The following is a 14,939-nucleotide window of genomic DNA, read 5'->3' as shown; positions in this document are numbered from 1 at the left end:
ACAGAGAGCGTTGGAGTTTAAGGACACCCAAACCATATATTTCTGGATGTGCATTCTATGAGACAAATAGCCAAAAAATCCCATATCATTAACAGATCTTAGTTGAAAAATACACTTTACTCAATTGTGCAACTCTAAACAATCAGGTTTTTACTCCCAAAGCAACTGTATTGCATTTAAAATCTGTATAGTATTTTGTAAAGACCCCCCCACCCACCGCAAACCTGCCACCACAAGGCAGATAGAAGGAAGTGTCAAGTTGCTGCACCAGTGCAGTGCTCCTCCCATGTTACAAGTCCCAGCTTTCATCGAGATGCTGTCAATAGACAATAAACAATAGGTGCAGGAGTACGCCGTAGGGCCCTTCGAGCCAGCACCACCATTCAAAGCTACTTTTAAATGCAACTTTTAAATAAACAAATCACTTGGTAATTCTAGCTTGAAACATATAAGATAATTAGGGGATTGGACACATTAGAGGCAGGAAACATGTTCCCAATAATAATAATAATAATAATAATAATATTCATTTAATTTTCATTGCAACGAGTACAACGAAATTAAAAAATAGCCAATCCTGACGGTGCGTAAAAACATATATGCAGTAAATGCAAAAACAAATAAATACAATTATATTAAGTACAAAAGATTTTTAACAGTGTTGCCTAGTGCAGAAGGTAGTGTTCAGTTCTCGTATGGCCCTGGGGTAAAAACTGTTCTTAAGTCTGTTTGTTCGGGATTTGATCGACCTGAAACGTCGACCAGAGGGCAGATGAACAAACAGACGGTGGCCGGGGTGGGATGGATCTTTTATTATTTTGCCTGCTCTACTGAGGCAGCGTAGGCCGAACAGGTGCTCCAGGGAGGGCTGTGAGCAGCCGATGATCTTCTGGGCTGTCGTGATGACCCTCTGAAGGGCCTTCCTGTCCTTTTCTGAGCAGCTGGCATACCATGTGGTTATACAGTATGCCAGCACACTCTCGATGGAGCAGCGATAGAAGGACATCATGAGCTTCTCCTGCAGGTTGGTTTTCCTGAGGATCCTCAGGAAGTGGAGTCTCTGCTGTGCCTTCTTTACTGTGGTGATGGTGTTGGTAGACCAGGTAAGATCCTCTGCGATGTGCGTACCCAGGAACCTGAAAGCGGGTACCCTTTCCACACAGACCCCATTGATGTAGAGTGGGTCGTATTCTACACTGGTTTTCCTGAAGTCAATTATAAGTTCCTTTCTTTTGGAGGAGTTCAGGACAAGATTGTTCACTGAACACCATGCTGCCAGCCTTTGGATTTCATCCCTGTAGGCTGTCTCATCTCCTCCTGAGATGAGTCCAACCACAGTCGTGTCATCCGCAAACTTGATGATGGTGTTGGTGGGATGGGTGGGGGCGCAGTCGTGAGTGTAGAGGGAGTAAAGGATGGGGCTCAACACACAGTCCTGTGGTGAGCCGGTGCTCAGTGTAATGGTGGAGGAGAGGTGAGGGCCTATTTTGACAGTCTGGGGGCGGTTGGTCAGGAAGTCCTTGATCCATTGGCAGATGGTTTGGGAAAATCCAAGGTCAGAAAGTTTGGTGACCAATCTGCTCGGGATGACCGTGTTAAAGGCAGAGCTGAAGTCGAGGAAGAGCATCCTCACATAGCTCCCCTGGTGTTCAAGGTGGGTCAGTGCAGTGTGAAGAGCACTGTCGATGGCATCCCCTGTAGACCTATTTGCTCTGTAGGCAAACTGGTATGGGTCGAAGGTGGGTGGGAGGCTGGCTTTGATGTGCTGCAGGACCAGTCTCTCGAAGGTGTGAGTGCTACCGGACGGTAGTCGTTTAGGCCGCTGATGAGACTTTTTCGGCAGTGGGATGATTGTGGCGGACTTCAGGCAGGGAGGGATGGTGGATTTTAAAAGGGACAGTTGGGGGAGTCCAGAACAAGGGGCCACAGTTTAAGAATAAGGGGTAGGCCATTTAGAACGGAGATGAGGAAGAACTTTTTCAGTCAGAGTGGTGAAGGTGTGGAATTCTCTGCCTCAGAAGGCAGTAGAGGCCAGTTCGTTGGATGCTTTCAAGAGAGAGCTGGATAGAGCTCTTAAGGATAGTGGAGTGAGGGGGTATGGGGAGAAGGCAGGAACGGGGTACTGATTGAGAGTGATCAGCCATGATCGCATTGAATGGCGGTGCTGGCTCGAAGGGCTGAATGGCCTACTCCTGCACCTATTGTCTATTGAGACATCCAATTCAATATTTTTCCAGCTGTAACTCCAAATTACTGAGATCCAAGCAAGGAAATACACCTTTAAATACTTGACCAACTATTTATTTTAAAATATCAACAGGACTCGGAAAGTATCATTTTGTACTCAAATGAAAATTTCAAATAACCAAAGCAGTAATGTTTTAAAGTCCAAAAAGTGATTTCCTGCTATTTTTTGCACCATCAGAATTACGAGTTCGCCTAATAGAACATTTATTCAAAGAGTAATTAGAAATAAGTTTATTGGGAGCCCCCCCCACATCTTCATGTGTGAATTATTTTAAGGATCTCGTAAGAGAGAACACTGAAAGGAGGATTTCCAATAACAAGCAGGAACAAGCCCAGCACTCTTTGAGCAGCAAAGATAGAAACATAGAAAACATAGAAAATAGGTGCAGGAGTAGGCCATTCGGCCCTTCGAGCCTGCACCGCCATTCAATATGATCATGACTGATCATCCAGCTCAGTAACCTGTACCTGCCTTCTCTCCATACCCCGATCCCTTTAGCCACAAGGGCCACATCTAACTCTCTCTTAAATATAGCCAATGGACTAGCCTCAACTACCTTCTGTGGGAGAGAATTCCACAGACTCACCACTCTGTGTGAAGAAATGTTTTCTCATCTCGGTCCTAAAAGGCTTCCCCCTTATCATTAAGCTGTGACCCCTGGTTCTGGACTTCCCCAACATCGGGAACAATCTTCCCGCATCTAGCCTCTCCAACCCCTTAAGAATTTTATATGTTTCTATAAGACCCCCCCTCAGTCTTCTAAATTCCAGCGAGTATAAGCCTAGTCTATCCAGTCTTTCTTCATATGAAAGTCCTGCCATCCCAGGGATCGATCTGGTGAACCTTCTCTGTACTCCCTCTAAGGCTGGAATGTCTTTCCTCAGATTAGGAGACCAAAACTGTACACAATACTCCAGGTGCGGTCTCACCAATGCCCTGTACAACTGCAGCAGAACCTCCCTGCTCATATACTCAAATCCTCTTGCTATGAATGCTAACATTTATCTCAGACACTTTAACATGCTATTCACTTCTAGCCCTTTCTGACTCTCCCTATTGGTCACTGGAATGGGCTATCGCGAGCATTACATATTCGGGCCAACCTACAAAATCTTGCTGACAATAACTAGTCAATACTGAATTAACATTAGCAATTTCTACAGTAAAAACTGCAGCCTACTTCTGAACAAGGGATTCTACGCAATCAGAATCAAAGTTTGCTAGAACTTTAACAAAAAGACGCAAAGCGTGCTAGAGAATTAATCTATATCAGCAATCTTAAATTGAAACATTCATAACTGGACACCAAATACATTTCTTTCAGTTACCGTTAACAGAATAAAATAACTCACCTTCTGCATCCAACATCTTGGGTATATCTAAGTATTTTTCTGCCACTTCAAAGGCATTGTTCAAGTTTGTGAGAGGATCATCCTATCAGGAAAAGAGAAACCAAAGGGTCAAACACAAACATTGTAAGTATTAAAATTCAATTTGCTACCTCCAAAAATATTTTTCTCCATCAAACACGAGCATAAACAGACAAACTATTGGTAAAGTATCCCTAATAACTGAATTAAACACTAGCATGCAATATATTTCCATTGATTTAGGATCTGGGAGTCACTGGAAAGGCCTGGACTTATTACCCATCCTTAATTACCATTAAATGGTGTGCTCACACCATGAACCACTAATGTTCTTCGGGTGCCAGGCCTCCCACCATACAGTTGCGGCTGATTTGGTTCTGGGATTTACACACGGCGACAATATTGTGGCTTCAAGGAGGAACCTTCAAATGGGGATGTTCCTTTTGCTTAAACCCCTTGCGTTTCTTGTTGGTCATTGGTTTGGGGAGGTGATAGCCAGAGTGCATTTTATAGATAGTGTGCACCGTAGTCAGCATGGGCTAATGAATAGGATGCTTGATCCTGGATGATAACAGTTTGGGTGTTGTGTGCACACGCGAAGAGCAGGTGAAGACCACTCCAGAGTTCTGGTTTGTGCCATGTCAATGGTGGAAAGGCTTTGTGGTGTCAGAAGCCGAGTCAATAGCAAGAAGATACTCAGCCTATGATGCATTCTTGGTAGCTGTTGTATTTATGCAGCTGACCCAGTTGAACTGTCTAGCACCCAAGAATGCTGCTGGTAGGTACTTGGTTAAGTCATGAAATGTCAGTGGAAGTTCAGTACACATCTTTACTGCTTTTTGTTTTTTTTTTATTTTTTAATGGGATCAAATGTTACTAGATATTAAATACCCAATGCCTAAAATGTTGCATAAATCTTGCTATGTGCAAGCATGGACTGGTGTATTTATAGAGTTGCAACTGGAATTGAACATTATGCAACAAACATCCCAACTTGGAACCTTATGACATGACAAAGGTCAATGATGAAACAGCTGAAAATAGATGGACCTAGATATTGCCCTGAAGAATGATTACAGTTATGTCCCAAGACTGGATGAGCAAATACAACCACCTTTCTTCATACAACCCAATGTTGATATGCCATCCCTTTTGGTAGATCTTACCATGCCTGTACAATTGGATGCACCAAGGAACTCCTTCCCCGCAACATGGACCACCTACACTTCGCATACCGTCCGAACAGGTCCACGGATGATGCGGTCTCCCAGGTTCTACACACCGCTCTCTCTCATCTGGACAGCCAGGGGGCTATGTGAGGATGCTGTTCATTGACTTTAGTTCAGCATTCAACACAATAGTCCCCAGCAGACTGGTTGAGAAGCTGCTGGAACTGGGGCTTAGCACCCCTCTGTGTGCCTGGGTCCTGGACTTTCTCACTGCCAGGCCCCAAGTGGTCAGGATGGGGGAACACACATCTAGCTCCCTCACCCTGAACATAGGATCCCCCCTGGGCTGCGTCCTTAGCCCCCTACTGTATTCCCTGTACACACATGACTGTAGGGCCAGGTTCAGCTCAAACTCCATCATCAAGTTTGCTGATGACACTGTGGTGGTGGGCCGGATCTCCAACAACGATGAGAAGGCCTACCGGGAGGAGGTGGCTGATCTGGCACTCTGGTGTCAGGACAATAGCCTCCTCTTGAATGTCACTAAAACAAAGGAGCTGATTGTGGACTTCAGAAGGGCTAAACATCCAAGGACGTACACGCCACTGGAGATAAATGGGTCTATTGTGGATAGGGTGAGCAGTTTCAAATACTTGGGAGTCCGCATCGCAGAGGATCTGACGTGGGCAACGCACATTGCCGCACTGGTGGGTAAGGCTAAGCAGCGCCTTTACCACCTTAGACAACTGAGGAAATTCAGAGTGTCGCTGAGGATCCTTCATTGCTTCTACTCTGGGGCTGTAGAGAGCATCCTGTCCGGCAACATTACAGTCTGGTTTGGGAACAGCTCTGCCCAGGACAGGATGGCCCTGCAGAGAGTAGTGCGTTCGGCAGAACGCACCATGGGAACTACACTCGTCCCCCTGCAGGACCTATACATCAGGAGGTGCAGATCCAGAGCAAGCAAGATCATGAGGGACCCCTGCCACCCCAGTAACGGACTGTTCCAGATGCTACGATCAGGCAAACGCCTCCGCTGTCACGCTGTGAAAACGGAGAGGATGAGACGGAGCTTCTTCCCACAGGCCATCAGGACTGTCAACTTTGATAACCTCAGAGACTAAATTTTTGTCGACACTTTTTGTGCTATGTTTAGTAACTTATTAACTTTATTTATATGCTGTAACTGTAATTCTTTTTGTGCACAACCCGCAGGCATTGCCACTTTCATTTCACTGCACATCGAGTATGTGTATGTGACAAATAAATTTGACTTGACTTGACTTGACTAAACCAATAAAGCTAGAGCATATGGCCTGTGACAGTGCCTTCCAAATTTAATGTTTAGTCCTCAGAAGTTTGAGAACTTCACAGTAGCTGAATGCCAAGCGCACCATTTCAGTGGGCACTTAACAGTCAACCACACCTTGGGTGCTCTGAAGTCTTGTATAGGGAGATGAGGATGGCAGATCTCCTCCTCTGAAAGGGATTAGTCTTTACCGAACAAGTCTTTATGTAGCAAAGAACTGCAGATGCTGGTTTAAATCGAAGGTAGACACAAAATGCTGGAGTAATTCAGCAGGACAGGCAGCATCTCCGAAACGTCATCCATTCTTTCTCTCCAGAGATGCTGCCTGGCCGCTGAGCTACTCCAGCATTTTGTATCTCGCTTTGTGGTCATGACTTTTCTAAAAATTCAAGAATTGTAACTGAAATTAAGCTTCGGAGTTGAGTCCAAGCTCTATAGATTAATAGTCAGTAAATTACACTTCCTTCAGCATGAGCACACCTACAGGTTAAGTGCCAAAGAAATATGCAAAGAAAACAAAATGTAAAATTTGTTACATACCTTCCTCAGCTTATCGTAATCAATAAGTTCTGGTCTGTGTCTGTGAATGAGAGCATTGAACGCCAGACCATCTTTCCAACTGGACATCAGAAATGGAATCCAATGGAGGGGGGAAGAGAGACAAGGGGAGAGATGCATTATTTATTTCAATCGAACAACTGATACAAAGAATCCGCATTAGCAATTTCAAAAAGTACTTTGGATATGTTAAAGCTATTATAGTTACAGAAGTTGTTTGAGGTGCTCTACACCAAGGGAAGGAAATATAAATTCAATGAATACATTCACTGCATAAACCTATTTATAATTTAAGTGCAATTCCATTAAGCTCAACATTTTCTGGAAACACTTGTCCCTTGAAATTAACTCCTGGGTCAACGCACTGCACTAATCCATCTAAAGAGCCCATTGAAAGTTAACAGAAATGTGCAAAGAAATTTTAGCCTTTTATCGTAGAACTGCCTCCCACGGGAAGATCCTTTCCAAAAGAGCTCTGATGCAAATGGCCCAATTCCCTCAGTAGGCTTGCAGAAAGGCTGCATTAACTTTGTATACTTCATAAAACTCTACAATAAGCTCATATCCTGACAGGCCATGACAAAAGTCCAAATTTGTATTAGAATAGTATTTCACACCTTGCAAGGCAAGATTGCATGCACTCGTTGTTTAACAAAATTATGGCAACATTAAAATGGGGGGAAAAAACACCTGAATAGTAACTAATGCAAAAAAGGCTTCATTATACAATGCTAATTATATTTTTACTTCAGAAATGAAGGCCCAGGGAGCAACAATATTATAAATGAGACATGATCTAAAAGTTATAAATCTACTGTTATATGAAATGGTATTAGAATAAAACTACAAAGTATTTCCAAAATCAAATTTGAAGCACTGGGACACTTTCCAGTGGAGTTGAGAAACCAAATAGGTTATATATTACACGTTTTAAAAACAGTGAAAGGTGAGAGCAGTAATATGGAAAGACCATTTCCTTTGGATGGGAAGTCAAAAATGAGGGACCCATAAATCTAAAATATGTTTGACAATGGAATTTACCCTCACAAGGAAGCATTTATGACAGACCATGGCATCTTAAAAGGAAAATACAAATGACAATGGGAAGCTAAAACCAGCTCATAAAGAGATGTAAAGGATGATGCCGAGATATTGTAGGAATAAGCACAGTGCCAAATTGCAAACTTTCACAAACCTATCTGGTACAGCATTTCTTCTTATCTAACCCATTAGAGTTTGATAGAATTAAACTCTTGCTCCAATTGGTACTATTGAAAATAGGTACAATTATCTGTCTCCGTGTTACATATTTGCAGTGGCCACAATAAATTGAAAATATTCAACCACAAGTTATGCAAAATTTTAACCAAACAATTAAGAGGACAAAATGTTCACCAGCTAAAGTGACAATGTCATTATTGATATATCTGCTGTAAAAAGGGAACAAACTAGTGCAAAGTATGAATGTAGATGTATACGGTTGCATACCAACTGAACCCAACAGAAACTAACTAAGGTCTATTCAATCATAGCATATATTTTAAACAAATCTTTTACAACCGAAATTTACACTTCCCACCTAAGAGGCAAAGTTTAGAGAAATGCTGATTTGCTGCTATTGTGAAAATTAAGGGCACTCAAGCATTCAAATGAACAGCAGCTGTATAAAATATCCAGAGTTTGCAAGAACATTAATAACAGGATTCACGTAACAGATATGACTACACAGGCTAGCTGCAAGTCTGCTTTTATCTATCACTCCAGTTTAAGAGATCACTTTCCTTCCCCCTCCCCTCCACCCACACCAAGTGAATAAGTGATTCATTATGCTGCACACATTACCTGATGTGGAAGTTCTGCACATTCACATTCTTATATGGCGCAGTCTTCCTCTGGCACCAGAGCAGCAATCCCTCCTTGGCAGATGTTTCTGAAGCATTTCAGGAGCAAAAAACAACCATTAGAACTGCTGAACTACCATAAAAAGCGCACAACAAAAAAAATTAAGTATCTATACTAAAATATAGTATCTAGGTTTGCAACGATCAGCAAAAATAAAACTGCTGGTTGGAAACACCCAAATACCTACAAGTTTGAATGTGGCACAGGACATTTTAAATTAAATGCTGCCAAGTCAATAATGGCTTTCTCAGCATCATGTTTCAAAAGAGCTTCAAGGTGTCACTTAATATGGAACACATCCGCCTTGTAGTGACACAAAACCTCATCCTAAGATAAAGGCTGCCAGCTCTCTCAACCCAGAGAGAAGAATTAAAAGTCATTTAATATTTAACGACTGATTGTTGCAATCCTTCAGAATTAGAGTGTTACTCGATATTTGAGAAAAATTGATATCAGTAAATTACAAACAAAAACTATCCTGCTTCCTGCTGTTTTTTAATGTCTATGAAAATATTATTTACACCTAACAGAACCCAAATTGGCAACAGTTCAAAAATCACTCACTGAGTTTAAAAACTTTAATTAGGATTGAGTACACACAAAATTTAATATCCATTTTGTATCCAACTGCATGTTTTATCAGACTAGTGAAATGAATTAACATGGCTGTCAGCATTTGTTTCAAATAATTTCAAACTTGCATTTATTAAATCTGCAACACAAATACAACACTAAATGAGCAAGTTAAGCAGTTACACAGGCTAGGATCACAATTGAAGCTTTCCATACCCCTGCACAACACATCCTTAAGAATGACCAATTATTCTGATATTTTGCCATGCCATTTCAAAATTGGTAATTTACCCATGGGAACACGGAGATATTTATTCCTTTCCTAAGTTGTTGCTGTGACATTCACAACCCCAGAAGATTTTTGAAATATTTAAGGGCAGCACAGTGGCGCAGTGGTAGTGCTTACAGTGCTAGAGACCCGGGCTCGATCCCAACTACGGGTGCTGTCTGTACAGAGTTTGTACTTTCCCCATGACCGCGTGGGTTTTCTCCGAGATCTTCGGTTTCCTCCCACACTCCAAAGACGTATAGGTTAATTGGCTTGGTATAAATATAAAATGTCCCTATTGTGTGTAGGATAGTGTTAATGTGCGAGGATCGCTGGTTGGTACGGACTCGGTGGGCCAAAAGTCCTCTGTTTCCGCACTGTATCTATAAACTAACCTCTGCCCCGAATGAATGAGAGACAATACCTGGCAGGTATGGTGTACTAAAACCTACCAGGTGGTAGACCCCAATGAGATTTGTGGGTCAAGATGATAACATTTATGAATATGACATAGTTAATTTTCAATTCAAAAGCCAAGCATAGTACTGACAGCATAAAAGGATTTTTGCTCATTATGCACACAATTCAGATTAATCTGCTTGTCACCAGCATTTATGGTCATGAGACAAAATAATTTTACCTTCAACAGATATGTCTTGAATAGCAAAACGAAGGATGATTGTCCAGATCATACCTAGGGTCATCTTAGCATTACCATCCACAATTTCTGCAAAGAAACATTAATATTTTTGAAAAAACTGCACAGCTAATCTTGAACAAAAATAAACCAAAAGAATAAAGATGTCTTCGTGATAGGTTGAGCCAAAATGAATACATTACATTGCAATAGATCTCAGCAACTTCAAACTAATAAATAATTAGTCCAAGTCTCTTTTTTTTCCTTTCGTGGCTTTAACCACAAGGAGTTTTAATGTTGGTACTGAATTCCTGTATTTTATCCTTACTGAACAGAGCTCCCTCCATACAGTAGACTAGTGTTCAGAAACTTTGCACTGCTGGTTTTGTTTTTCTTAAAGAACCAGGCCATGTGAAAGCATAACATAGACGTGGTGAATGGGATGCCTCTTGCAATCAGTCTGAAGAAGGGCACCGACCTGAAATGTCACCTATCCATGGTCTCCATACATGCTGCCTAAGTTACTCCAGCATTTTGTGCCTCTTGCAAAATTCCTTCACCGGGGCAAAACTTGCACGGTAAATGGTAGGGCTTTGGGAAGTATTGTAGAACAGAGACACCCAAGGATGAAGGTACACAGTTGCATGAAAATGACACATGTAGACATGGTGGCGAGGGCATTTGGCGCTCTTACCTTTAGTCAGCATCTTGAGTACAGAAGTTGGAATGACATGATGTTGATATGGTCACACTTGGGAGTACTATATAGAGTTCTGGTTGCCCTGCTATAGGAAGGATCAAAAGTTGCATAGATTGGAGGTCGGTACCAGGTTTGGAGGGTTTGAGTTACAAGGAGAGGCTAGTGGCCTGGGTTTTTTTTCCCCTGGATCATAGAAGGCTGAGGGGTAACCTTTGAGGTTTATTAAAAACCCGAGAGGTATTGATAGGTCGAATTGCTAGTCTTTTCCCCAGCTTAAGGGAATAAAACTAGGACAAAGGTTTAAGGCGAGAGGAGAAAGATTCAGAAAGAACCAGATGAGGCAATTTCTTCCTCACTGAGGATGATGTGTATACGAAAGGTGGTGACAGAGAGTGGTGAAGACAGGTACAATTCTGACAATTAAAAGTCACTTGGACAGGTGCATGGAGGGATATAGGCCAGACGCAGGCAAGAGGGACAAGCTCAGCTCAGTAACTTGGACATTTGTGCTGTATAAACTCTTACTCAAAAACTCTTCAATGCTGCAGTGGCAATTAGTGCCACGACCATCGACTCGATACACAGAAACATCAAAAGAATAAACATAACGGCAGATCATTACTGCAATGTGGAACAACCCAAAATAAACCAATATTTACATAATTATGAATCCCAAATAGCAAATTAATTTTTGCCAAAAACTGGAAAAAGAGAAGAATCCAAGACACCAAATTATTAATGGATATGAAGCAAATTGCGGAATCTAGTTCCATTCCAATGTGGTATCCTTCTGCATTGTTGGAGACATTGTGGCTTTTTGATATTCGGACCATGTCCTACCGCTGTCTCTGTGTGTAATTCTGGAACAGGTGTCACGTTTCAATAACCTGTCACGATTCAGTGCACTTACCCTGGTTATACCTCGTAATTATAGCCCTAATTTCAGGATGAACACACAATCAAGCCAACTCGGGTACAACAAAACTGCATTGTTGGAGATATCACCTTTGGCGCAAGACCTTGACTGCTTTTGGGTGGCACGATCAAAACTCATTTCTCCTATCAGAATGGCCAACATACCACTCAACTATCTTCATTCCAAATGGTTGTGATCATTTAGCCATCATTACATCTTTTGCTGTTATGGGCAAATTAGCAACTATATTTCCATACACTTCAATAACAGCATTTCATTGACTGCAAGCAATTGTTGTTATACCATTGAGGCCAAGAAACTGTCTTTCAGAACCTATCTACCATCCAGAAATGCAAATTAGATAATGCTTTATCCAAAAATTTACTTATTCCACATTACTTGCAATAAGCAACTTTATTTACTCGTGTCTACCTGCAATAACTTTAAATCACTTACTATGCTATTTTTGTAGGAGTTATCTGGGAAGTACATAAAGGAACTTGGGCAAAACTAGCATTGTTGGTTTGATGTTCAACTTTCTTCAAAATCTTTCGACATACATTCTAAGGTGCTATTGTACCATTTGACCATAATGAATGTTTTTCTTATGGGAATACAGATGTATTATGCACCAAACCAATGTCAAAAGAATATTCTTGAATTATATAAAAGCCATGTAAAATTTCTATCCTCCCTCAAATCATTTATATAGAATTTACAGACATTGGAAAATTCAAACCATGTGATATATCTGAGTTTTTGTAATGGATTCTTGCAATACAAGCAACGAGAAATAAATATTGTCTGCTATACATTTTTCATCAACACCCAGGAGTTGTGTCGTCTAATTATTACCATATTTATTGACTTTCAACAGTTAAATTCACCAACTTTCCAGGCTCACAATCAAGATTAGCCATTTGGAACATTTAAAAGTGCGGAACCAAGTGCCAAAACAAGACAACCATATGCAACTAGGCAGAGAAAAAAGCTTCACAAAGAACAATTACTCAAACTGTTTAGCATGTTTTAATGGTTCACAACAAACCAGATTTCATCAACATGATTTTAAGGACCCTGTGATAAGCTGCCAAGTCCAGTTCCCAGAAAACAAATTTTAATAGAAAGGAAAAGCATATCACCCTGAAAGTTTGAAAATCCCCAATTCCATACCACTTGGTTTCAGAAGTTTTATACAATATCATGTAGACGGAAAACAATGATTTTACCTTCTGCTCCAATGGAAACTAGCTTCACGCCTTTAGACGCAATAAAGTCCAAAGCCTTGTTGACATTATTTATTTTATGCACCCTCATTTTTCCACGTTCTGGTTTAGGTAATCGCTCTCCTGGGGAAAGATTGAATATTGTTCTTACAAAAGTTCTGCAAGATTCTGCAAACTTGCATTAAAAATGGTAACATCCAGCATTTCAGATCCTTTAGTTAAACAAAATGACAAGGACAATTTACAGGTGCAGATAAATAAAATGGTAAATAATATTTGGGAAACACGAACACAAAAGCATTACACGTTAATACCATTGATTTTTGGAAACTTTATTCATCCCAAAAGTAAAAGTTCCACAGATGTAGCAGCTACTGCATAGGTCGGTGAAAACAAGGACTAGGAAATAAACCACAAGATTACAGAGCTTCTAGTGCCTTTCTTCAAACCTAGGTTATCCTACATTACTTCATTGGCACAGTAATGCAAGTATAATTGTATTGTAGGAAATAAGACAACCAATTTATACACAGCAAGCTCCCAAAGTTAGACTTTTTTTAATAAAAGGCAGAGTTGAAAACATTGGCTACTGAAAATCGCACAGACTTTTTACAACCAACTGAAGGAAAGATAGGGCCTCTACTTAATAATTTACTCAATTTAATAATTCATGCTCTCTCAGCCTACAAAGAAATGTCAGCTTAGATTTTTGTGCTCATCTTCGGAGCAGGACATAAACCAATAATCATAACTGAGATAAATGTACTACCATGGCTTAATCAATTGCTCTAAATATCCTCAGCTGTCCCAGTTTTCAAAACTTCTGCAGGTCTTTAGTTTTTTCAAGTATTTTTTTGGGTCAAATCAGCTAAACGTGGCCAAGAATCAGAAACATTTCCAAAACAATGTTGAATAAAGTTAGATAGACACAAAATGCTGGAGTAACTCAGCGGGACAGGCAGCATCTCTGGAGAGAAGGAATGGGTGACGTTTCGGGTCGAGAGCCTTCTTCAGACTGAATAAAGTTAACAAGCTGAATTAGATTTCTAATAAATATAGCAAGATTTCAGTTTCAAGGCCCAATTACCAATGGTAGGAATTTAGGAAATGAATAAACTTAACTTAGATGCATAATCTAAATAGTTCTTGTCACTCAGGCATAGATCAACAAAATGCTTAATGAATTATAGAAAATTTGACTTTCCCAGTCCCAGCCATTTAATCCTCTAATTCCACTGTGTTCACATTAGGTTTGCAATCCAAAGGTTGAGATCTGCAATTCAGAGACAAATTTGAATCCCAAAGCAAATGGGCAATTTAATTAAATAACAACTTAATTAAAAAGACAGTATAATGGGATCGTAAAGATAATGAAATACTAAAATGTTATTGTTTCACTGATGTCCTCCGGGAAGGGAATTTGGTTGTCCTCACTTTGTCTGCCATGTTAACCCCTCCAGCAGAAGATTATGGTCAACACTAATTGCATCCTAGAAAATGGTCTAATGGGCCATTTCATTGCAGCAGGCCACAAACTAGAGGACAAGAATACAGACCCCTTTGCATGGACACTGGCATAAAAATACATTGAAAATTCAGTAAAACACATTCCATCCCTGCATCCCCAACATTACATTATGTGGGTGCGTGCCTGTATTGAGCAAGCTACACCACAGACTAGACAAGAAATAGCCCCACACTGTAATATTCAGAACATTGCATTGGTGCCAAAATTCCAGATTCCAATGCTCCCCATGTAATATCCTGTTTCGTCCCAGCGGTAAGACACACTAGTCAAAGGTAGAGAATAATATACAAAGAACAGGGAACGATTCTGGCTGACTCAAAGATGCTCATGACCAGGAATAGCTTGATGGCACCAAATCGAATCAAGCCCTGAAGCATACATAGTAGACACAGCCTGCAACAAGCAGTGACAAAACACAAAAAGCCTCAGTCTATCCAAAACAGTTACATACAGCCATGACTGTATTAATAACAATAAGAATCCCTGTCCCATCGACACTTAGGATACTCTCCATTACATGGCATTGCTACTGTGG

The 14,939-nt window shown here is 40.8% G+C and overlaps 1 protein-coding gene across 6 annotated transcripts in view; it reads right to left on the bottom strand.

Annotated features, from left to right (window-relative positions):
- Positions 1-14,939, bottom strand: part of LOC144611814 (alpha-actinin-1-like) — a 92,799-nt gene that overhangs the window by 40,427 nt on the left and 37,433 nt on the right. For all 6 annotated transcript variants that reach the window (XM_078431086.1, XM_078431082.1, XM_078431084.1 and 3 more), the window contains exons 3-7: positions 12,880-12,999; positions 10,038-10,124; positions 8,497-8,584; positions 6,637-6,715; positions 3,601-3,682 (exon numbers count right to left, since the gene is read on the bottom strand). In XM_078431086.1, the coding sequence (XP_078287212.1) occupies positions 3,601-3,682; positions 6,637-6,715; positions 8,497-8,584; positions 10,038-10,124; positions 12,880-12,999 (456 nt within the window). The remainder of the gene's footprint in view (positions 1-3,600; positions 3,683-6,636; positions 6,716-8,496; positions 8,585-10,037; positions 10,125-12,879; positions 13,000-14,939) is intronic.

The sequence above is a fragment of the Rhinoraja longicauda genome, chromosome 41, assembly GCF_053455715.1.
Source record: "Rhinoraja longicauda isolate Sanriku21f chromosome 41, sRhiLon1.1, whole genome shotgun sequence".
Classification (NCBI taxonomy): domain Eukaryota; kingdom Metazoa; phylum Chordata; class Chondrichthyes; order Rajiformes; family Arhynchobatidae; genus Rhinoraja; species Rhinoraja longicauda.
The sequence above is the reverse complement of the archived record's forward strand: the minus strand, read 5'-3'. Positions and strand labels throughout refer to the sequence as shown.